This window comes from Triticum aestivum, chromosome 4A (assembly GCF_018294505.1).
Source record: "Triticum aestivum cultivar Chinese Spring chromosome 4A, IWGSC CS RefSeq v2.1, whole genome shotgun sequence".
Classification (NCBI taxonomy): domain Eukaryota; kingdom Viridiplantae; phylum Streptophyta; class Magnoliopsida; order Poales; family Poaceae; genus Triticum; species Triticum aestivum.
In genome coordinates this window covers 617,161,741-617,186,882 of record NC_057803.1, presented here as the reverse complement: position 1 = coordinate 617,186,882, position 25,142 = coordinate 617,161,741, and the positions used below count along the sequence as shown (strand labels likewise).

The 25,142-nt window shown below is 43.4% G+C and overlaps 2 protein-coding genes across 4 annotated transcripts; both read left to right on the top strand.

The window, feature by feature from the left end:
• The first annotated feature begins 8,535 nt into the window (after positions 1-8,535).
• LOC123087626 (CTD small phosphatase-like protein 2) lies at positions 8,536-14,699 on the top strand. 2 transcript variants are annotated; one of them, XM_044509667.1, is made up of 7 exons: positions 8,536-8,839; positions 9,887-10,209; positions 10,705-10,826; positions 11,162-11,255; positions 12,002-12,328; positions 13,082-13,419; positions 14,055-14,699. In XM_044509667.1, exons 2-7 carry the CDS (start codon positions 10,056-10,058, stop codon positions 14,271-14,273), a joined length of 1,254 nt encoding a protein of 417 aa, XP_044365602.1. In that variant the 5' UTR covers positions 8,536-8,839; positions 9,887-10,055; the 3' UTR covers positions 14,274-14,699. The 2 variants fall into 2 exon arrangements, with proteins under 2 accessions (XP_044365602.1, XP_044365603.1); XM_044509668.1 differs by having other exon boundaries at positions 8,566-8,839; positions 9,970-10,209.
• Positions 14,700-16,323: 1,624 nt separating this feature from the next.
• On the top strand, positions 16,324-22,726 carry LOC123087625 (uncharacterized). Of its 2 annotated transcripts, XM_044509665.1 has the most exons (6): positions 16,324-16,675; positions 16,757-16,951; positions 17,806-17,967; positions 18,069-18,203; positions 18,880-21,998; positions 22,274-22,726. In XM_044509665.1, exons 4-6 carry the CDS (start codon positions 18,174-18,176, stop codon positions 22,275-22,277), a joined length of 3,153 nt encoding a protein of 1,050 aa, XP_044365600.1. In that variant the 5' UTR covers positions 16,324-16,675; positions 16,757-16,951; positions 17,806-17,967; positions 18,069-18,173; the 3' UTR covers positions 22,278-22,726. The 2 variants fall into 2 exon arrangements, with proteins under 2 accessions (XP_044365600.1, XP_044365601.1); XM_044509666.1 differs by lacking the exon at positions 17,806-17,967.
• The last annotated feature ends 2,416 nt before the right edge of the window (positions 22,727-25,142 follow it).

Below are 25,142 nucleotides of genomic sequence, written 5' to 3'. Positions count from 1 at the left end.
AAGGAGTTTGTAAGGGCAAGGAGATCGCCTACTTCGTGAAGATCTACCGCTAGTGAGGCAAGTCCTGTGTGGGCGATGGCCATGGTGGGATAGACAAGGTTGCTTCTTCGTGGACCCTTTGTGGGTGGTTGCTTCTTCGTGGACCCTTTATGGGTGGAGCCCTTCGTGGACTCGCGCAACCGTTACCCTTTGTGGGTGGAGCCCTCCGTGTACTCGCGCAACCGTTACCCTTTGTGGGTTGAAGTCTCCATCAACGTGGATGTAGGATAGCACCACCTATCCGAACCACAGGAAAAACATCCGTGTCTCCAATTGCGTTTGATTTCTCCAAACCCTTCACTTTACATTCTTGCAAGTTGCATGCTTTACTTTCCGCTGCCAATATACTCTTTGCATGCTTGCTTGAATTGTGTGATGATTGCTTGACTTGTCCTACAATAGCTAAAATCTGCCAAGAACTAAAATTGGGAAAAGGTTAAGTTTTTATTTGGTCAAGTAGTCTAATCACCCCCCTCTAGACATACTTTCGATCCTACAGTGGCGGTCGGAAGTTGATCGTTATCCATATCCGACGAGTCCAAGGAGCCGCCCCACGAAGATACGTCGATACGGGCTTGGGGCGGTCTGCATAATCATATTCGACGTTAGGAGAAGTAGTGCGTCAAAGGTATGCTATGAGTTACTCTGGTATCCGAATACTTACGACTTCGCCAGGGGCTTGGCCCTGAGCAGCCACTCGTCTTCATCTTCGGCGACGGTGGTGGAGTAGTCCAGAAGGAGAGTCCTTCCCTTCTTGGACCCTTCGGCCCCCCTGGTTGGGGCGGCCTTCCTTTTCTTGTCTCCCCCGGCTGAAGGGGGAGCATCTTCATCTTCCTCCTCGTCTTCGGGGGAGGAGTGCGTCGCAGAGTCATCGGACGATGAGCCCGGTATCACCTGGCGCCGGGAACTCTTTCGGGTTCCCTTGGCCTTCTTCTTGGTCTTCTCCGACACCTTGTATGGAGCCGGAGTCAGCATCTCCGTCAGGAGAGCATCTGCGGTGTCTTTGGGCAGAGGGGCCGGACAGTCGATCTTCTTCGATGCCCCCACCCAGTCCTGTCAAAGGCATGGGAGCTCAGACCCCGCACGTGGTTAAGCTATGGGAAGTAAAAATCCTACACGATGTACAAAACTTACCGGATTCGTAGGGCGCTTCGCGCTTAGCCCGCGGTCCTCGGTAAGAGAGGGAGGGACCTCGGCACCCTTGAACAGCACCCTCCAGACGTCCTTGTGCGTCGTGTCGAAGAGCTCGCTCAGAGTTTGATGCTGGGCCGGGTCGAACTCCCACAAGTTGAAATCATGTTGTTGACACGGGAGGATCCGGCGGAAGAGCATGACCTGGACTATGTTGACAAGCTTGAGCTTCTTGCTTACCATATTCCAGATACATTTCTGGAGTTCGTCCAGCTCCACCGATGAACCCCAGGATAGGCCCTTCCCTTTCCAGGAGGTGAGCCGCGTGGGGATTCCGGATCGAAACTCGGGGGTCGCCACCCAGTTGGTGTTGCGCGACTCGGTGATGTAGAACCACGCCGATTGCCACCCCTTTATGGTCTCCACGAAGGAGCCTTCAAGCCATATAACATTGGGCATCTTGCCCACCATGGCTCCGACGCATTCTGCTTGTTGGCCTCCCACCACCTTCAGCTTGATATTGAAGGTCTTCAGCCACAGGCCGAAGTGGGGCCGGATGCGGAGGAAAGCCTCACACACAATGATGAACGCCGAAATGTTGAGGATGAAGTTCGGGGCTATATCATGAAAGTCCAGCCCGTAGTAGAACATAAGACCATGGACGAATGGATGGAGGGGAAACCCCAGTCCGCGAAGGAAGTGGTGGAGGAAAACTACCCTCTCGTGAGGTTCTGGGGTAGGAACAATCTGCCCCGCAGCGAGCAGCCGATGCGCGATATTCGCGGCTAAGTATCCGGCTCCGCGCAGCTTCTTGATGTGTCCCTCCGTAACGGAGGAAGCCATCCATTTGCCTCCCGCTCCGGACATGTTTGGAGAAGGTTGAGGGAAGGATGTGGACTTGGGCGTTGGAGCTCGAGTGCGCAAGAATGGATGAGCAAGGAGGATGAAGGCGTGGGTAGAGAAAGGTTAAACCTTATCCCCTTATAAGGGCGTCCGAAACTATGCGCCCCCACTAGCCTGGTAAAACTCGCTTATCCCCCAAGCGCTATAATTGATAGCGCGGTTGGGTTACCCATGCTCGTATTGATGAGAATCCCATAATAAGGGGGACACGATCTCTGCTTTGACAAGACATGTCAAGAAACTGCCTCGCGTTATATGCGGGGCTAGTTAAAAGAAACGGTTTGAATAATCATCGGGGCACGGCATGGTGTCATGTTGCCAAAACATGTCAGCAGATTAGATTTGTGGAAATATTATTTTCTCTACGGTGGTATGTGGAACTTATTTTGCAGGGTCGGACACTATCCTTGTATTCAAATTCTTCCTGGTATATTCGGAGGAGGAACCCGCCTTGCAATGCCGAAGACAACACTGCACGCCAGACTCATCGTCATTGAAGCCTGGTTCAGGGGCTACTGTGGGAGTCCTGGATTAGGGGGTCTCCGGACAGTCGGACTATATCCTTTGGCCGAACTGTTGGACTATGAAGATACAATATTGAAGACTTCGTCTCGTGTCTGGATGGGACTCTACTTGGCGTCGAAGGCAAGCTAGGCAATACAGATATGTATATCTCCTCCTTTGTAACCGACCTTGTGTAACCCTAGCCCCCTCCGGTGTCTATATAAACCGGAGGGTTTTAGTCCGTAGGACGACATACAATCACAATCATACCATAGGCTAGCTTCTAGGGTTTAGCCTCTCCAATCTCGTGGTAGATCAACTCTTGTAATACTCATATCATCAAGAATAAATCAAGCAGGACGTAGGGTTTTACCTCCATCAAGAGGGCCCGAACCTGGGTAAAACATCATGTCCCATGCCTTCTGTTACCATCCGCCTTAGACAAACAGTTCGGGACCCCCTACCCGAGATCCGCCGATTTTGACACCGACACCCATGATGAAAAACCTCCAAGGGAATTAAGAAGAAGGGTGACAAAACTTAGATCCTTGATTTATGCCTAGCTAAGGGCGTAAAACTAGCGCTTGTTGGGAGGCAACCCAATGAATAAAATTTATTTCTGGTTTTTGCTTCTTATTTTTGAGTGTTAGCACAATTATGCTACTGTTATGATTGTGTTTTTATGTTTTAATTAGTGTTTGTGCCAAGTAAAGCCTTTAGGATCTTCTTGGGTGCTAGTTGTTTGATCTTGCTGAAAAACAGAAACCTTTGCGCTTGCGAAAATAATTTTCGTTTTTTACCAGAGAGCGATAAAATACTCATTCCACTTGCAGTAGATCAATATACAATTTTCTCAGGTCATCCTAAATTTTCAGATTTTTTGGAGTTACATAAGTATTCGAAATAGTCAGATTGCTATAGACTGTTCTTTTTTGATAGATTCTGTTTTCTTTGCGTTGTGTGCTTATTTTGATGACTCTATGGTTTTCTTTGATGAGTTTTTGCCATAGAAAAGTTGGAATACAGTAGATATAATGCAAGAACAAAATATGAATTGGTTTGATACAACACTTATAGTAGTGATTTACTTTCTTATACTAATGAATCTCATGAAGGTTTTGTTGAGTTTTGTGTGATTAAAGTTTTCAAGTCTTGGGTTATCTTATGATGGATGAAGGAGTAAGGAGTAGAAGAGCCCAAGCTTGGGGATGCCCCGGCATCCCAGGCTATTATCCAAAAATGAGCAACCAACTAAGCTTGGGGATGCCCCCGAGTGGCACCCCCTCTTTCTTCTAACGACCATCGGTATTTTACTCGAAGCTATGTTTTTATTCGTCACATACTATGTGTTTTGCTTGGAGTGTCTTGTATGATATGAATCTTTTCTTGTTTTATTTTGTGTTTTAAGTCTTGATCCCTTACTGGACACACCTATTTGAGAGAGCCAAAATTATGTCATGACTTGTTAGAATTGCTCTCTTTGCTTCACTTAAATCTTTTATGAGCTATGGACTTGCTCTAGTGCTCCACTTATATCTTTTTGAGCACGGTGTGCTTAGTATTTTTGAAGAAATGCTCTCTACTTCACTTAGATTTATTTGAGAGTTAGTAATTTTTTTAAGAAATTCTCTTTTGCTTCACTTAAATTATTTTGAGAGAAAGAAATATTATGATCATGATCGTCACTTATATTTGTTTGAGCTTATGAAAAGCAACATATGAAAATTAGTACCAAAGTGATAGATATCCAAGAAGGATATAATAAAAAATTTCATGAAGATCATTGGACAAAATAAACTTGATTCTTAGTAATAGTTTTGAGATATGATGATGTGATATGTGAGTCATCTTGATGAGTAATTATGCTTTAGTAAGAATATTGGTGTTAAGGTTTGTGATTCCCTATGCAAGCACGGAAGTCAATAGTCATGCAATGAAATTATATCCTACTTATGGTGCATTATTCGGTGTTAATTATGCTTAATGCTTGCGTATGAGATCATCTGTTTCTTGGTTGGTCGCTTCTCAATCTTTTGCTAGCCTTCATTTTGCACTAAGTATGATCTCTACTTGTGCATCCAAAAACCTTTAAACTAGTTTTGCCACATGAGCCCACTACATCAACCTATATGCGGTATTCTTTTGCCGTTTTAAGCAAATTTGCATGTGTCATCTCTAATTTTCAAAATAAACTTCTCTTTTGTGTGTTTGTTTCGCTCGCGGAGCGGTGAGGGATGGCTAATATTTTCCATGCTACATATGTTATTCTCAAGATGTGTGTTTATTCACTTGTCATTGCACGAGAGTAAGGCAAAGGTGTTAGGGATGCCCAGTCACGAAATGAAAAATGAATTTAGTTTATGTTGGCAAATAATAAATTCCTTGGAAATTGTTGGTATAGAGGGCAATCATGGATACGGCTAGCCATGGAAAATGAAAGTATGGTTGAAAAAAGGAATAAACTTTATTTTCTGTTTGGGAACCGCCTATGATATATCTAAGCATGGAAAGTATTGAGAACTCTAAGTCGTTTTCGTTGGTGGGATGGATACACCTCCCAAAATGTTTTTATCTCTAAGTTTTTCGCTTTGAGCTCTGGCACCTCTACAAATTCCCACTTCCCTTTGTGAAGGGCCTTTCTTTTACTTTATGCAATTTTTATTTTTGAATTTGAGTCTCCATCTTCTCTTATAAAAGCACCAACTAGGAGGCAATATGATCGTACTTGAGTATTGGGTGTAGCTAATATGCGAGTGTGTTTCATGAATGGATCAATGATTGAGCATGATGGGCTAGGGATAACTTATTTTAGCGTTGCTATTTTGAAAGACATGGTTGCTTGTTGATATGCTTGATTATTTAAATTATCATGTCAAAACTAGACTATTGCTTTGAACAATATAAAAGTCCAAATCCAAATGTCCATGCTATAAAGAAAAGAATATGATATGACATGTTATGCAGCATTCCATGTCAAAAATTCTATTTTTATCACTTACCTACTCAAGGACGAGTAGGAGTTAAGCTTGGGGATGCTGATACGTCTCTAACGTATCTATAATTTTTGATTATTTCATGCTGTTATATTATCAATCTTGGATGTTTTATGATCATTTTATAATCATTGTTTTGGTACTAACCTATTGACATAGTGCCAAGTGCCAGTTGTTATTTTTTACATCGCAAAAAATCAATACCAAACGGAGTCCAAACGCAACAAAACTTTACGAAGATTTTTTTGAATCAGAAGGAACATAATGGGCCCTGGCTGCGCCTAGGGGGGTTGCTCTGAGGAGAGCACAACCCACCAGGGCGCACCAGGAGACCCAGGCGTGCCCTGGTGGGTTGTGCCCACCTCGGGTGCCCCCCGGACCGCCTTTTTGCTCTATAAATACCCCAATATTCCAGAAACCCTAGGGGAGTCGACGAAATATTGATCCAGCCGCTGCAGGGTCCAGAACCACCAGATCCAATCTAGACACCATCTCGGATGGGGTTCACCACCTTCATTGGTGCCTCTCCGATGATGTGTGAGTAGTTCTTTGTAGACCTTCGGATCCGTAGTTAGTAGCTAGATGGCTTCCTCTCTCTCTTAATTCTCAATACAATGGTCTCTTGGAGATCCATATGTTGTAACTCTTTTGCGGTGTGTTTGTTGGGATCCGTTGAACTTTGAGTTTATGATCAGATTTATCTTTTTATATCCACTAGTCAATGTGTACGTGCAATGCACGTTAATTTAGAAGTATATTAAATGCATGCGAATATTAAGTAGGATATTATCTGCGTGTTATAATGTGATTAACGCTATTTCGAATGAAATTAACCGCACATTAATTTGGAAGTATATTAAGTGCATGCGGATATTAAGTATGATATTATTTATTTGTGTGTTATTATGTGATTATCATTATATTTGGCATGAAATTAACTGCACGCTAAACGTGTTGAGCGCTTGGCATTGAAGCAGTCTAGGTAGTTGGATTGACATAATTTGATGGCCGAGATTAATTGGATCTGTCCCTTTGGGCCTTTTTATATTGGTATAGATGAAAGTATTTGAGTTTCTTTGGTCTCTTTTATGCATGATTGCTTATAGCCTCGTATTTCTTTTCCGGTATTTAGGTTTTGTTTGACCAACTTGATTTATTTATCTTGCAACGAGAAGAGGTGCTTTGTAGTGTGTTCGATCTTATGGTACTTGATCTTACGATACTTGATCCCAGTGACAGAAGGGGAATCAACACGTATGTATTGTTGCTACTAAGGATAAAACGATGCGGTCTATCTCTACATAGATAGATGTTGTCTACATCATGACACAATTCTTATTGCATTACTTCGTTTCTTCATGAATTTAATACACTAGATGCATGCTGGATAGCGGTCGATGTGTGGAGTAATAGTAATAGATGCAGGCAGGAGTCGGTCTACTAATTTTGTACGTGATGTCTATGTAATGATCATTGTCTAGATATCATCATGAGTATTCAAAGTTCTATCAATTGCCCAACAGTAATTTGTTCACCCACTGTTTGCTATTTTTCTCGAGAAAATCCACTAGTGAAACCTACGGCCCCCGGGTCTCTTTCTCATATATTTGCCTTTGCGATCTATTTTTCCTTTGCATTTATTTTCAGATCTATTAAACCAAAAACCCAAAAATACCTTGCTGTAATTTATTTTTACTTATTTTATTTGGCGTTCGATCTATCAATCTACTACAAATTTACCCCACGTCTGTTTGCCTACCTTGAGGCGCTGTACCCCGAAAGGGATTGGCAACCCCTTTAACACGTTGGGTTGGGAGAAGTTGTTATTTATGTGCAGGTGCTATTTACGTTGTATTGCTTGGTTCTCCTACTGGTTCGATAACTTTGGTTTCGTATCTGAGGGAAATACCTACTGCCATTGTGCTACATCATCCCTTCCTCTTTGGGGAAATACCGACGTAGCTTCAAGCGACATCAGGTCCAATTAACCCGAGACGCCCAAAAAAGCCACCAGAGCAGCGGCCCAGGGCGGGACGTGATCGTTGATAGCGAGTGATTTATAATGATTCGCAGCAAATCTAACGGGCAAAAATGCTCAAAATCGATGATTCGATGAATATAAATGCTAATGGACGTATCACTGTGCAACTGAACCGGACGAGGCAATTGAGACGACCCCGCGCCGCCGCCCGGCGAGGCCCTGTCCGAACCTAGTGCAGTCGCCATGGGATCCGTAACTCCGACTTTACTCACGACCCAGGTCGGCCGTCCATAGGAAGAGCCGCCACACGAGGGGAAGGGTGGGAGGCGAACGATGGCTTCACCACATACTGGAGGCTGCAACGGGCTCATTCGGCCCAATTAACCCGAGACGCCCAAAAAAGCCACTAGAGCAGCGGCCCAGGACGGGATGCGATCATTGATAGCGAGTGATTTGTAACGATTCACAGCAAATCCGACGGCCAAAAATGCTCAAAATCAATGATCCAACGGATATAAATGCTAATGGTTTGAGAGGGCTAGAAAAGTGCTCAGTTATAATGTATCTGAATTACGTGTATGATATTTTATGTTCTACTCCCTTCATCTCAGTTTACTAGGCTTGCACGTGTATCTAGATTGTCAATTTAACTTATATAAAATAAATTGTTTAACATAAAAATTTATATCATTAGGAAAAAGAATATCTAAAGTTTCTAATGATATATTTTTTGTAATGTATGCATGTTAGTAAGTTGGTCAAATTAACGACTAAACTGAGATGGAGGGAGTACAGCGTAACATGCATGAGTATTTTATAAACAATTCGAAGTTCCGTAGTTTCACCACGCACTGTTGGTTTGAATTTGAATTTTAGTCCATCGGTAGCCCCTCCATAGAAACGCACCCCGGTTTTGGAAGTAATTACCTAGGACTGCCACCGCGTGCCCCCCAAACCCCCGGCCGCCCGCAGCCGCAGGGTTCTCCTCCTCATCACTCCCCCGAAGCGTTGCGCTGCGGCTAGCCTCTCTCTCTCTCTCCCCCTCTCCCCCGTGCGCGACAAGCGGCTAGGGTTTCGCCCTCCCACCCCCGCTCCGCCGTCGCCGTCCTTGCCTCCCGCCTCCCGCATACCATCCCCGCCGCCGTTCCTCGCCCCTCCGCCGACCGCGTCCTCTGCCGCCGGCTGCTTCCACCGAGCTCCCGCGCCAGCAGATCGACGCCGCCGGGCCCGTCCGCCCCGACTCGCCGCCGCCCAGCTCGTCCCCGGCCTCCAGCTCGCCTCCGCCCAGGTTAGACCTCCCTCTCCAACTCGCCGCCGACTAACTTCCGTATAATATTCAGCTCGGAGCAAGTGACCCGTAGATTGGTCCCCCACAGATAGGAGGCCCTCGGCGGGCGCCTGGCTGGGATTTGCCCCGTTCGATTGCGAGTAGTGCGGTAGCGGTTCTGCCGAAGCAATGCTCTGACTCTCTAGCTGCTAATTGCCCTTCCTGACAAACAAAGCGTGTGCAATTTCTGACAACCAATGATTTATAATTGTATTTAGGGTATGCGGTTTCAAATTCGAATTGTTGGATGATTAGGGATGTTCGAATTTACTCCAAATAGAAGAATGGCAGGAAGGGGTGGGGCTAACCCTTATTTTGGTAAAGGAAGGAGTGCCTGGAGCGTTGGAATATTTTAAATTGATAAACACCTGTGTTTCGTGGAATGTAGACTCCAGGAATTTTGCGTCTCTTAGACTAAACTTCTTGTTTCCGTAAGATTAGCGCATTGGCACACAGACTTGCTGAATTTGAATACTGTCATTGTAATCAACTTTATGTAGCAAAAACATGTGCAGTTTGTGACAGCCAATGATTTCTGGTTATAATTAGGGCATGCGGTTTCAAAATCGAATTGCTGGATGATTTAGGGATGTTCGAATTTACTCCAAATAGAAGAATGACAGAAAGGAGTGGGGCTAACCCCTATTTTGGTAAAGGAAGGAGTGCCTGGAGCGTTGGAATATTTTAAATTGATAAGCACCTGTGTTTCTTGGAATGCAGACTCCAGGAATTTTGTGTCTCTGAGACTAAACTTCTTGTTTCTGTAAGATTAGCGCATTGGCACACAGACTTGCTGAATTTGAATACTGTCATTGTAATCAACTTTATGTTGCAAATTTAACAGTCTCTGTTATGTTACCCTGCAACACCCTCATTGCTGTCATGTTATCCTGCAAAGTCCTCTCGTTTTAGTCCCGACGTCTCTTCATAGTGATTTGACCTACAGAGATTTGAGCTGGGCTTTACTATACCTTCTGGTAGCTGATTCTCTTCATCAATTTTCATCAGGTCTGTACTCTGAGAGTTACTTCCATTTGCGTTGAAAGCTCTGCGGGTCACTTTGACAGGGTTTGTGCAATTACCCTGAACAGACTTGGCAGAAGTGTGCTTGTGAGGTCTTGTGTTTCTCTTCTCGTATACGAGCCAACTGTGGGCAAGAAGTCTTCTTGATTGAGGGATGCCGACAAGAAAAAAAGGACCTGCAAGAAATGCAACTGTTGAGCATGTTAATACGAAAACTAGTAGACAACCTGGAAGATCCACTCAGTCGGCAGCTCCTGATAAGAAAGTCAATGATCTAATTACTTCTTCCTCCAAAAAGCAGAAACCTGGTAAAGTTCCCCCACCTTTCATCCCCCCTCTTACTGTTCTGTGTTATGGTGCAACTTCATCTCTAGTACAGTATCCCATATGACATTAGTTGATAGAAAATTGGACAGAGGGCAAAGATAAAATATATTTATGGTCACTATCCAACTTGTCATATACTGCCATTTGTCAGTTCTCTTGTTGTCCAAACTATTTTTTTTATGTATAAGTATCTTTGACACACCATCTTATGCACAATTCAGTTTAGTGAAGCAAGATTTATCTCTCCTTTCTTGAGCATGAAAAGGTAATATACCCCTTAGCAAGCTTACTTCTTTGTTGAACCTGATGACTTCACTTCACTTTTGGCAAATGTTCTTTGTGTGATTATTCCTTCAATTGGCTGGAGTTGGTTTGGGAGAATGTAATATTATGAACTTTTAGGAGGTTGGCTACCTGGTATCTACTGGAGGTGTCTTAGTTTTACGCTAACATTGCTCTAATTGTTGACTCCGCAGCCGAAGACCCTCTGAAGAAGAACCAAGTTCTCAGTGGTGGAAGAAAATTAACATCTCTATGTGATTCTGATACTGAAAATGGAGTTGCTGATGTGCCAAGTAGTAGTATGCTTGATCACAAGGTATGGCTCATTCTGGTTTAAGTGAGTTATATATACGATCTGGCTTTGTCTGCCGTTGTTATCATGCAGTGCAGTCCAGCAAAGATGATAAAATGAGCTGAAAACTGAATACCGTCTCTTTTAAATATTCTTTTTCTGCACAGCAACATTTTGGGATGTAAAAACAAAATATTTAAGTCCTTAATAAGCTATACCTGAGATATGTGTATGCTGTAGGTCTATTTTTCTCATCTCCAAGACTACAACTATGAACCTCATTGTGCAGCAATCAATTAATTCTGTCTCTGTTCTTTACTTTACATTCTTATACATCTATTTGGTCTTTTTTTTTCTAGCTGTCTCACGGAAATGATGATGAACCATGTGAGAACATATTTTCTCAACCATTCCACCATCATAATGAAGACGGCAGTGATGGCTTGAGCAAAGGTACACACAATTAGAACATTGAGATTCCCTCTAAACGATGCTGTTTGAATATTTTGCCATCTTATGATGTATCAGTGTGCTACATTAATGCGTAAGCCGTTAGTATCTAGTAACTTGGCTGGTATGGCTTCTTATTTTCCTCGATGTCTTGCGTATCTATAAGGTATATATGCGCATAGCACCACATCCTTTCCCTAATTTATAAATGTATAGGTCAATATGTACTTAGATCTGTCCCATAGTCAATGTAACCTCACCTTTGTGGAATATTTGATTTATATTAACATTATCAAGCTCTTTTATGAAGCAGATATGTAATTTCTGACACTCCTTTATGAGTCGTAACAAGTAAAAGTTTCAAAGTCCTTAGTCACTGTATTTGCTTTGCCTTTCCCTGACTAATCTAGACTGCATGCAATTTTTCTGTCTTATTTGTTTTATTGTATGGCTGCAGTGGTATTTTAAGAACTTGGTAGATAAAAAATTAAAGTACGCCCTCCGATCCATATCAATTGTCGCAGGATTGTACTAAATCTGCGACAATTGATATGGATCGGAGGGAGTATGTAAATTAGTTATTTTTTATTTGCATCCTGTACTGTGAAAAATGTGATTATTTATGCCAACACAACACCGTGTAATTCATGTACATTAGCAATTTTCAGATCCATATTTGAATTTTCACATCCATGCATATAATCAATAATAAGTATTCCTTTGTAAGTGGCTTGACACTCTTATTGCAGTTCCTGTGCAATCAACATGTGGTAATACAAAGCGCGCAGATGATGAGTACAGTGAATTGGGTAGTCTTTCTCCCGAGGTGTCTGCTATATATCTTGCAATGCAGCACTCTAAGCTGGAGTGTATTGATGAACAAAGTCAAGATTCTATCTCAACAGATGGCGGGTGTGCTGATCCTGATGAGACTGAGGAGCTTGATGAGTTTGACCCTTATACCTTCATAAAGGATTTGCCTGAGTTATCTATGGTTGTACCCAAGTTTCGACCCGTTCTTCTTCCAAAGCAAACTCGGAGCTGCCCTCGAACCACCCTTGTCCTTGATCTGGATGGTAAGATGATTGTTTGGGTGAATATTTTTATCTCTGATATATGCTCTTGAGTATTGACGAAATATCTTGATGGAATAACTATTTTAAAGATGTTTCTTCTGTGAATAATGAAGTAAATATTACCACTTCTCTACATTACCCCCTCTTTTCCTGTTATGAGCCATTCAAGTCGTTAAAGCAATGATTAATATGATCAATATCTTTAGTACTCCCTCCGCCTCAAAATTCTTGTCTTAGAGTCGTCTAGATACGGATGTATCTAATACTAAAACGTTACTTGATACATCCGTATTTAGACAAATTTAAGACAAGAATTTTGAGACGGAGGGAGTACAAGAGAGAACATCAATTACATGCATCCAGTTAAGGCAAGGGTGCCAAATGAAACAATTGTGGTAAATTTGTCAGAGGTAGTAAAACGAATAGTAATGGCAGATGAAAAAAAGTGAACATGATTTCACATGTTTGTTAGTCTTATGGGTACTGCAACATGATCATCATTATTTATGTACTATGTTCATTATTTATTTGTTTATGTACTATTCACATAACTATGAACTTGTTACTTAATGTTAGCCAAGTGGGATTTTGTGGCTGTGCACCAATCTCTGGTCTTTTTGGTTACGTCTTTCTACTTGTTCTATCAAATGGAATTATATTTGGTGTTAGTTCTTATTTGTAACCATGGTGTTTTACGTTCATTATGTATTCAGTGTTAACCTAACCTGAAGCTATTTCCATAATGTCATGCAGAGACACTGGTGCATTCTACTCTTGAGCCGTGTGAAGATTCTGATTTCACTTTCCCAGTTCATTTTAATCTCAGAGATCACACAATCTATGTACGGTGCCGTCCATATCTGAAAGATTTCCTGGAGAGAGTAGCCAGCATGTTTGAGATAATCATCTTCACAGCTAGTCAAAGTATCTATGCAGAACAACTACTTAATGTTCTTGATCCCAAAAGAAGGTTGTTCCGTCATCGAGTTTATCGTGAGTCTTGTGTCTATGTGGAGGGCAACTATTTAAAGGATCTATCTGTTCTTGGGCGTGACTTGTCTCGTGTTGTCATAGTTGACAATTCTCCGCAGGTATTTGTTAAACCATACACGTTAGTTATTCATGGATTAGTTCTTTCTCCTGTTCGAATTTTTCTGGAATGCTATTGGAGCCAATCTAGTCTTAATGATTTTATTAGCACTGGTCTTCATTACAGCTATTTTTTTTACTATAAACAGTAGGGTAAAAACCCCACTGCTACAGCTCAATTTTATCCTGGTTTATGGTCATGATGTTTGGGTCTGACTCTTCTTGGTTGTTCCGAAATAGCAACATGAATGATCTATCCGTAAAACCTATCTTACTGGCTAGTGCCTTAACTAGTTTCCTTCAGTTTTGAACCTTTCACCTTACTATTACTTGTGAAGCATTTTCAGTTGGAATATAACCTTCCACTTTACTTTTTCACTGGGATTGATTGCCCCAGGAAGAAACTTGATCATCCCTTTGCTGAGCAGCGTTCCTGTTGTGGCTCCTCAGTAGTAAGCAGCAGTATCATGGGTGTAGTTAATTCCTCCTTGCTGTGCAATGAGATTCTCATAAGTTACTATTTCTTCATTCTGTTTTTGTGTAGCAACGAGTTTCCCCTTTATTCTCTGCTAGTACTACAAACACACATGTTAGCAGATGAAGCAAGAGGTCTTTTATGATATATTCTTGCTTTCAGGCCTTTGGGTTCCAACTAGACAACGGCATACCGATCGAGAGCTGGTTCGACGACCCAAACGACAAGGAGCTGCTAGCACTGCTGCCATTCTTGGAAAGTCTGGTTGGGGTGGAAGATGTCCGGCCATTCATCGCAACTAAGTTCAACCTCCGCCAGAAGGTGGCCAGCGCGACTTCCCTCGCGATGCACTTCTTTCCTAATGCGGAGCGTGCCAACTGAAGCGCTCCGACAGAAAACAAAAACAGGCAATCAAGTGCTCGTAAGGATATCTGAAATTCAGAATCCTTTGTTGTCGTGGTACAATCATGTGTCATTTAATTTTGAACCGCCAGACAGACGGATGTATAATTTGGGCTGTTGTATGTTTCTAAACACCGGTAATCTTTAGGGAACCTTGTACAAGCAGTAGCCAGGACCCAGAAGGGTTGTCAGTCAGTGACCATGTTGCGCGATGGATGCGCAGAACTGCCCAGCATTGTAATAGGTCAGCAGACATTTGTCGGAATTTGTTGTGCTCGCTAAAGTTGTGTTGCAGCATGTAGTTTCCAAGTAGAGTACGCAAGTCAGTGAGGATTTTAGCTGCCAATTGAGCATTTTAGCTTTTATATCCCGGTGGTAATATAGCTTTCGTCTGCTGTGCTTGAATCTGTGCATTTTAAAACCGAACAAAAAAAAACATGCCAAGAAAAACCAAAGCTAGTATCTTTTTTCGGGGTTCATGGTTTACAGTATGGTGTATATATAGAATCTATATAAAGATCATACAATGGTCGGGTTTCTTGGGTATAAAATTGATTTTGTTCTCTTTTTTATTGCTTGGTTATTTCGATTTTTTTGAGGGGTGATTTCGATTTTTATTGACAATTACCGGGTGAACAGAAATTATCGATTGGAGGAAAGCACAGCCCGGCCCACTGTAAACCGCTGCTGGTGCTGTTGTACAGTCCACCAGCCCACCACACTCTCCCCTCAAAAAAAAAAAAAAACCAGCCCACCACACGCTCACGGAGAGCTGGCGGTGGTGAGCCGCCGCCAAGCACCAGGGTCGGCGGCGCGGGAGGAACGCAGCTTCGACCACAGAGCGCACCAAGAGGACAAGCAGATGGCTAAAACCGGCCACTAACGCGAAGATGAATGTAGATGGTGGGGTCTCGAGGAATGGGAGATGAAGCGGGAGCTTTTTTGGGAGCTTCTGCAATTGTTTTTGATGGCCTAGTGGATCCACCAAGTCTGGAAGCACAAGCATGCAATGAAGCTTTAGCGCTAGCCAAAGATCTGAATTTGCGGAGAGTTCAGGTGGCCTCGGACTGCCTAGAGGTTTTGAACAACATCAACAAGGGTGGAGCGCCTGTGTATGGTCCGGTCTTGCACGAGATAAAGGATCGGGTGAATGATCTTGAGTTTGTTAAGTTTTCTTTCGAATTTCGTGAATCGAACTATGAAGCTCATGCTTTGGTTAAGGCTGCTACTTCTCTGGCAGTCGGGCGCCACTTGTGGTTAGGGATTACACCCAATATCGTCTGTATTCCGCACTATGTTATTAATGAATAAAATCCCTTTTGCCCCTCAAAAAAAAAACCAGGATCGGCGGCGCGCTAGGCCGCTAGCCCCTCGCTCCTCCGCCGCCGCTCCACCAAACTCGCCGCCTCCCCTCCCTCGGGGTGGGTGCTGCTGGGCGACCTGCCTGCAGGTGAGAATAAAATTGCCTGCCGCTCCTCTGCTAGTGCTGCACAGTACACACTCTGATTATTTTGTGTTCTCACTTGTTGAGATCATCAGATGGCCGTACCCTTCCACCATGTAACCAAGGTTTCGAAATGCATGAGATTCAGATTCCTGAGAACCCTAACACCCACATTGGCAACAAAGGTGAAGAGGCACGATACTAGCAGTAGACGTTGGTTCTACTTGTGTTTTCTCTAGAGTTATGTCGCGCGGAACCGCGGATTGCATAGCCACTGTCGGTTCTTCTGTTAACTTTTATGCCTCTAGTGTTTTATTAACTCTACGAGTAGTACACGACACACTAGTGATAAACAAAAGTATTGATACCGTATAAACCGATATCCCGTATTTACTGAACCGAATAGATCAAATGCACACATTCATGTGCTGTATCTAGCTATGCTTCTTTTCTTCTCTTTTCTTTTCTTCTGTACGGGTGACCCTAAAGATGTAGCGGATATAGTCTCCAATGCCCAACTGTCAAACACACTCCAACTTGCAAAATAGTCTCTCTGCATCTATGCTTGAAGAGGGCAGAAGGCAATGCCTTTTCTTTAGGGAAAGCAAAGCAAAGTGCTTGAAAGAACTAAAAGAGAAGCCCACAAAACAGATCAGGAATGAGTCACATTATCTGCAACTGCAAGCAAGGAACAAATGCTTTGGGAAAACACGGAAGCGAAAGTGGGGCAAAACAAAAAGCTCATACCATGCATCACCACTGCACCCATCTACCAAAACATATGCTAATTGCCCCATCTTGCACTACACTCTGTTCCCAAGCTCTGCCAGCTGCAGGCAAGCGAAAACTTCTTTCAACTCCAGCAAGCCACATGATTGAGTGATACATCTCCACCTTGGACTAAGTACGGCTGCATCTTGTGCACACATAGACATATGTAAGTTTGTTTCCCTCGTAAGTTTTTGCAGCGTCACATCCAGAAATTTAAGCATCTGATCAGCTTTTGTTATTTTTGCAGCGAGTGCGCAAAATCTGCGGCCAATGGGTTAGATATGTTCTTCGCATGGATTTCTTATACTTCTGTGGTGTTAGTTTTGATTGGAGGAAGATGGTCGGGTGATCTGCATCTGGAGTGGAATTTTTTTTTGAGATATTTGTATTTGTACGTGCAACTCTTCTTACTCGTTGAATTGATCTGCCTACGGCTCTAGAGGTATTATTACTCTCTCCGGCATCAGAAAAGTTGATGTTTTAGACATGATTTCACATACAGATATAATTATTCTCCATACTACTCCCTCCGTCCCATAATATAAGAGCATTTTTGACAAAAATGCTCTTATATTATGGGACAGAGGAAGTAACTCCACAACTCAGTAATTCTGGTGTAATACTTTCTACAATTTGCTTCAACATCAGCTTTTTTTATACTGGAGGAAGAACAATGCATATTGTGTGTAGACATAACAGATCGTCTTGCCATAAGTTTTGTCTGTGTTTAATCTGCTTCGCAGATCAAGAGATGTTACATGTTATAACCTCAGCCAGATCTGTGTGTTTTTCTTTTGGAAAAAACTACCAGATTAGGAAATTCAAATCCAAAATTCTAGTTTTCTTTCTGGCGTCTGTATAGCTGCCCCCATGAATATCTAGAAATATAGAGCTTGAAACAGATTTTTTTTAAAATATCGATGAAAAAAGGAAATATTCCAAAATTCCAGTTTTCTTTCTGGCGTCTGTATAGCCTTCCCCTGAATGTCTAGAAATACAGAGCTTGAAATAGATTTTTTTTTCAATTTTTTTGATGAAAAAACGAAATATAAATAAGCGATGCACCTTTTTGTGATTTCTTTGTTGCAACCGTGTGTATGTGCTAGCAGTTCTTTTTTTAAAGTTAAACATGTTGCAAGATAATAGTCTCTTGGCGTGTATGCATGCTTAAAGGAGGAAGAGACAAACCCTGCTCTAAAGAAAGGCCACAAAAATCTGCGACGTGGGACGATGCCAAAAGCTCCCACCATCATCATACACCTGATTATCGACTGATATCACTGCTCAATCTTGCAGTTCATTCTTCTGTTCGTGAGCTCTTTCACCATCTAAGAAGACCAAGTTGGCTTACTTTTCCATTTCAAGTGATATTTCTTCACCTGGGACTGGATTTCTTTTAGACCACTTTTCTTTTCTCCTCAAATCTTCTTGGCTCTTCCTCCTTTACTTAATCATTAGGTACTACAGTTGCATCTCGTATGTACATATACAAGCTTGTTTTGTCATATGTATTTCCCTGATGCCAGATCGTGAGTTTGACGAGCTTCTAACTCTTGTAGGTAGTGAAGAGATTAATCTGCAGCCAATGGGTTAAAGCATTCAGTCATGGTTTTCTTCTGCTGAGGGTAATTAACTAATTATTGGTTTTGCTGTGGAGCTTCAGAATGGCTGCTGAACCACCTGAACGTACTCTGGTTGGTACCTCTTCTCCTTAATAACCTCACGATGTTGTTGTTTTACATCCTTTAACCTTAACGAAAATCTAGTCTGCATGAACGAATCATGGTCCTGCTCCTGCTTGAACAGTTCTGGACTGCCACAGCCCATGAGATACCATTACCAATAAAGGATATAGTTCTCCGTCCTCAAATAAGTGTGCATATAGAAATTTTAAGACAAATTATGAAGTGGAGTACCAAATGCATTGGGAAGGTGCAAGCCACCATCTCTCTTCTCTTTAATTACCCCCACCTCCAATGAGCTAAGTGAGTGTAGAAATTGAGGAGACCATGTGTTGAACGTTTTTTGTGTGATGAGAGAATCATTTTTTTTTCTACTTTAAAGTGCATTGAGGAGATAGAAGTACACTCTTGTGGACAAATTTTGATTGCTAAATGTACACTTATTTGAGGACGAGGGAGTATACATTTTGTGTGGAAAACAACATGTTGCAATAAGGTTATTTTCTTCATTACTATGTTAGTTTCACACTAGTAGAACTTCTAATTAAACTGGGCACATGTCTTGATTTATTAATTAAGATTGCAACATTTGTTGTTTTAGCTTATTAATTTAGCAAAATTGCTAATAGTGTCAGTATGTGTACTTATTTGGTAGTCATATCTAACAGTCATACGTTAATTACTACAGTGGGTAAAAGATTTCGATGACGCTGTTGAGCAACTGATTGATCTTCTGCATCATGGCGATAGTATTGCAGAAGGCAAAATAAAAGCATTCTTGTTTAACGGCTGGTTCGGCGAGGGTCTGGGAGCATCCGCCGTTCTTAGAGCTACAGCAGAACACCTCAAGTCCAAAACAAGTGATCCAGACACGAAACTGCAATTTGATAAAATTGTGCAAGTCGACTGCTCTTTGTGGAAAAATAGAAGGACCATGCAGCGTCAAATAGCGGCAGAACTGAGCCTTGGGCATTTAATGCCTATTTTTGATAAGCAAGACGAGGACGATGATTTCAGAGGAGTAGATGACAGTTCTAGAGCAGAGATAACAAGCATAGCAAGTGAGATCCATGAATCTCTGATCAATACCAAATTTCTTCTAATTTTGCATTATGGGGGAGATGCAGATATTGATCTGGAGGAGTCCGGTGTTCCTTTACTTGGACGTTTTGGTAAAGGCAAGCTTTTATGGACCAATCATGGAAGATTTCTGTTCTCACGAAAACAACACAAGTTGTTGACATCAAATTTTGTTAATATACGAATGTATTTCCCTGTGCTTCAAATGAAATACAGTGATATCCAGCAACAACTGCATTCTTTGTTGCACAAAGAAGCTATTGAGGTGATTAGGTACACCGGAATGGATGACATCAACCCAGCAACAGTTGTGGATTGCTTCTTGTACTCATTGTTCCTGATAGAAAAACTACGTGGATTCTCTGGCAGTGGTGACTATGACTGGGCTACTCATGCTTGCAACTACTGGATATGTGACGGAATTATTCAAAGGGAAAGAGCTTGGGAGGTTGGCAGTGCATTATATGGAGTGATAGGGCAGTTGTGCCGTTCTTCACATGCAACGGAAGATCTAGTGGGATACTTCGACCAACAAATAAAACCCTACCGAGGCTGGAAATCAATTGCAAACAATAGAGGAGCACAGAGTATCTCTGCCATTCCAGTTGATGCATCCTCATATTTCTTAACATTTAAGGGACATTGTCTACATTTTTTAGAAAATATCTATTTTTTTAAGGGAGATGGTCTATTAGAACTACCAAATGATGGTTTGTTTCAACTAGCCAGTAACCTCCGTGTGCTAAAACTCTGCAAGTGCAGCTTTGATTTTGCATTTCCTCCTTTCAAATCCTGCAAGAACCTAAGGTTCCTTTGGCTTGACCATTGTGCAAACACTGTGAAGGAGCAAGGTGGGGGGACAAGTTTTCCAAACCTTATAGTGCTTGATCTGCGTTACACAGATTATGCCTTGCAGCAGCAGATGATTGAACGGATGACCAATCTAAGGGAGATAAATACAAAAGGAGTCTCATGGAGGAATATAAGTCATGCATGGAAAACATTACAAAATGTTCACAGGCTCCGACTAACCAAATCTTCAGATGTGATCACAGTGGACAATTGCTCTTCCTTGGATATGATCAATCTGGAGCTCTTTGACTTGTCCGGCAATACCTGCATGGCATCATTGCCTGCAGTGTCATCAGCGGCAAGCCTGAAGATGCTTGTTCTTGATGGTTGTTCCAACTTGGAGACCATTGCACTTGAAGGGCATCTTCCACTACTCGAGACTTTTAGCTTTGATGGTTATGGCCCAACAGAGGACTGGGCACATCCCACAAAACTGCCGAAAAAGGAATTTCGGCCAAAGTCTCGTGCAACTTCAACCAAAGAAGCCAAGGTGAAAAAAATCTCCCTGATGGGCTGTGGTCAATTGCATAGCGTATTCTTGCGTGGACTGGTCAATCTGGAGGAGTTGGACCTCTCTGGTACGGCCATCAAAATGCTTGACCTCAGTGCCATGGCTGTCCCAAAACTTAGGAAGTTATTATTAGTGGGTTGCCGACAACTCTGTAGCCTACTCTGCACTGTTAGTGAGCCGCTTGGATTGGAAGTGCTACATGTAGACACTCAGGAGAAGAAAAGTTTAGCTGTCTGTTGTGCGCAAGTGAGTGAGAGTTTCTTTACTTTTGAGGCATGCATTACCGTTATAGATGCAAGGATTCTTTGGGGGTGCATTGGAGGACTTTATCGGTCGATAAACATATACAGAAGGGACAAGGTGCACCTCCACATCTCTTCTACCATTCATAGCCAAATCAACATGACTAAAAGTATCGAGGGGATTGGCCCTAGCCAGGAGGGTTTTATTCCTACAGGGCGATCGTTACCTTATAAAGATATTATCCTTCTGACGGATGTAGCATGTTTATCCATTGTGTGTGACCAGCGGCAACTTCAACCTCTTGATGTGCATATGGAGATTGGTGATGAAGGCCACAACTTAGAGAGAATAGAGGAGGACGGACGACCTGCTTTCATCTGGTTTGTTTGGGAATGTGTTCAGTCATTGCATGTGCATGACAATTCCTCAATCACGGCTATCCCTCCAAGGGGTCCACGAACTTGGTCTAGACTAACATGGTGTCATGTTGAGAGATGCCCAAAGCTACAGTCTCTCTTTTCTTGTCTGCCTGGATTTAACAACTTCAATTCTTTGAGGACATTTTCCGCGTCTGATCTCCCGATGGCCTACTGCATCTGGGTTAAGACCAAAAATCCTGAAAACCCTCGAGACTGCATATACCTATACAGTGCCTTCACAGCCCTACATCACATATACCTACACAATTGCCCTAGGCTGGTGTTTGTCCTCCCAATTTCCTTCACCTTGCCAAACCTGGAGACCATCCACATCGCATACTGCAGCAACCTCCAATATGTTTTCCCGCTGGACAACAAGTACCCTCCAGAAATAGCATCCGGTGTCACATTCCAGAAGCTGAAGCACATCAAGCTACACCACCTCCACCGGCTGAAGCAGATATGCAAGGCCAGACTGACCGTGCCGGCACTGGAGACAATCAGCCTCAGGGACTGCTGGGCTCTGAGGCGGATACCGGCCGTCGGTGCGCGCCAAGGTCCTAAGCCGGTTGTGGACTGTGAGAAGGATTGGTGGGGCAAGCTCCAGTGGGACGGCCTGGAGGCCGGGCACCACCCGTCGCTCTTCGAAACGCTTCACTCAGCTTACTACAAGGAGGCGCTCCCAAGGGTCTCCGTTCTAAGGTTCGTCCTCGACCCCATGGGCTGCATACACATATCTAGACTGAGCATGCATCTGTCACAGAATTTGCCATCTACTCCCTCCGTTCCTAAATATTTTTTTTAGAGATTCAAATGGACTACCACATATGGATGTATATAGACATATTTTAGAGCCTAGATTCACTTATTCTGCTCCGTATGTAGCCACTTGTTAAAATATTTAGAAAGACAAATATTTAGGAACGGAGGGAGTATTGATTAAGGTATCCGTTTGACTTTTGTTGTTCGATTCGTAGGTGATGTGTTCCACCCCTCTGCCATGTCTAGCTTGGTCTATAAGATACAACCAAGGGAGGTCAGGCTACATGTTTCTGTGTTTCAAGTGTGGTGCGTTGGCGTGCAGGTTACGCACATACGTTGCTATGCACAAGGAAGAATAAAGGGTGTGTTTTCAGCCACCAAACTCTCTGATTTTGAGTATGCTTGGATTGGATTGTTGTGTGATGCACTTTGGGTGCTGGGCTTTCTCCAGCTTTGGTGTGGTGTTCGCACCTAGCTGGTTAATTTGTGTTGATTCGTGATTTGCTTGTAATAAGATGAGGCTGTGCATGTGCTGTGTGCGCCAACCCAGTGCGCTGTGTGACCGATTGATGAACCACAAATTCAGCTTGTATTTGATCATATACATGACAATGTTGTTGTGATGAGTTGTCGCCTGGTTTCCAATTGCACGGGTTTTTGTAGTGGAAGAGATGTGATGGTGCTGTCATCGACCTAACTGCTGTATACATGAAGGTGGTGTAAGATGAGGCTTCTGGTTTGTAATCTGGCTGTGGCTGCCTAACTTTCTGGGTGTGCATCTTAGAGCATCTCCAACAGGCGCCGGTCGCGTCGCGCGCAAAAAACACGTATGCCGCGCGCGCATCGTCTGGTTTGGCGCGGCGCGCAGCACTGGCTCCAGCAGCCGCGCAAAAATGCAGCGCGCGCGACTCGCACAAACAACATATGCATTCAAAAACAAAAGCAAAAAAATCAAAAACAAACAAAAATAAATAGTTCAATTTCGTTTATTACAACTCAAACAAACAGTTTATCGTTCAATACAACAAATAGTGCAATTAAACACAACAAATAGTTCAACAATACAATAACGAACGCACAAATCATGATACTCTTTGTCGTTCATTCCATGCCCACCACTCCTCAATGAGATCCTTCTGAAGATCATTATGCGTTGCAGGACGTCGAATGTCATGATAGGAGGCAACAAAACGGGCCACCCTTTCAGCCCTCCGTCGCACTCGCACGGGATATCCCAAGAGCTCATACTGAGAGTAGTCTACATCTTGGCCATGCTCATTCTCGATGATCATGTTGTGCATGATCACACAAGCGTGCATTATGTACCAAAGCATCTTTTGATCCCAAAATCTAGCCGGTCCTCTCACAATAGCAAATTGGGCTTGCAAAATCCCAAAAGCTCTCTCCACATCTTTTCTAGCCGCCGCCTGAGCATTGTGGAAATCAAGATTTTTCTTACCTTCTGGCTTTTTCAACGGCTTGACAAAGGTTTGCCACTTTAGATAGATGCCATCCGCTAGATAATAACCATAGTTGTATGTACGACTATTTGCTACAAACTGCACCGGTGACAACTCTCCATTTGCAATCTTACTCATCAGTGGTGACTGGTTGACAACATTGATGTCATTCAAAGATCCAGGCATTCCAAAGAATGCATGCCAAATCCAAGTCTCTTGATCGGCCACCGCTTCAAGGATTATAGTGGAACCCTTTTTTTGGCCGTGGAATTGCCCATGCCATGCCTTTGGACAATTCTTCCAACTCCAATGCATGCAATCTATTGAGCCAAGCATGCCAGGAAAGCCGCGAGCTTTGTTCATCGCCAAAAGCCTTGCGACGTCTTCAGCGGTGGGAGATCTCAAATACTCCTCGCCAAACACTTGCAGAATTCCGACTGCGAAGCGCTTGACACACATGATAGCTTGGCTCTCACCCATAGCCAAGTGATCATCAACTAGATCAGCCGGTATACCGTATGCCAACATACGCAAAGCGGCTGTCACCTTCTGAAAGGTGCTATGCCCGAGCTCTCCGGCAGCATTCCTCCTTTGCTGAAAAAGCGGTCATGGCTCGCTAGTTTCTCTGCAATGCACCTGAACAACTCGGTGCTCATCCTAAACCGGCGACGAAAATATGACTCTGGGTATGTGGGATTCTCCGCAAAATAATGCCTGATCAATCTATTGTGGGCATCGATCCTATCCCTCCAAATTTTTTGCCGACCCATAACCGAACCACCGTGTTTCGGTTTTTTATTAATATGCATAGCTAGGATCATTGCAAGATCCTCCTCCTCTTCCATATCAAATTCTTCTTCGGAAGAATCATACGACGAACTCATCTACAATGTTCAAATACTATGCTATAAATAAAAAACTACAATCAACATGCACGAAATTCATGGCTTTTGAGCAATACATACCTTCTAGGCGTTTTGTCGAACACCTAGCGGGCGCCGAGCGGCAGCGAGCGCGCGGGCGCTGTTCGTCGGGGGACCAGCACGCGCGCGGGGCGGCGGGCCTAGAGGGGGGCCGGAGAAAGCACGCGCGGGGCGGGGATAGGCCGGGGAAGCGCCGGAACGATCGCCGGGTGGCGCGGTCGGCGGCGGCGGCGCGGCTGGAGGGGGGTTGGGAGGTGCGAGCGAGCGCGCGAGAGTCCAGTGCGCGGGAGCGGGCGCAGCAAATAAGCGGCGCGCGATTGCGTTTCGGCCCGCGCGCTGGATTACGTATGCCGCGCGCGCGGTTTTCGCGCGCCCGCGGGAGCAGCTCTTCCGGTTGCGCGCGCTAAAAGGGGGGGATTTTGCGGCGCGACTGTTGGAGATGCTCTTAGGGTGGATAAATACTTTTGGTTTCTATTAATGAAATTAAATTAGGGGAAACCCTTTCTATCAAAATAAATAAATAAATAATCATTTGGTTAGCTTAGCTGGTCAACCTCATGTGAATCGCCTACAACTCATTGGATAGGGCAAAGCAATTGTACCCATGTAGTATGTATCATGTGAAATTAAACCGCTCTTGTGTGTCCTGAGAGCTTAGATTGAGATTTGTTGTGTTCACTGCAAGGGAGCATTTAATTTGG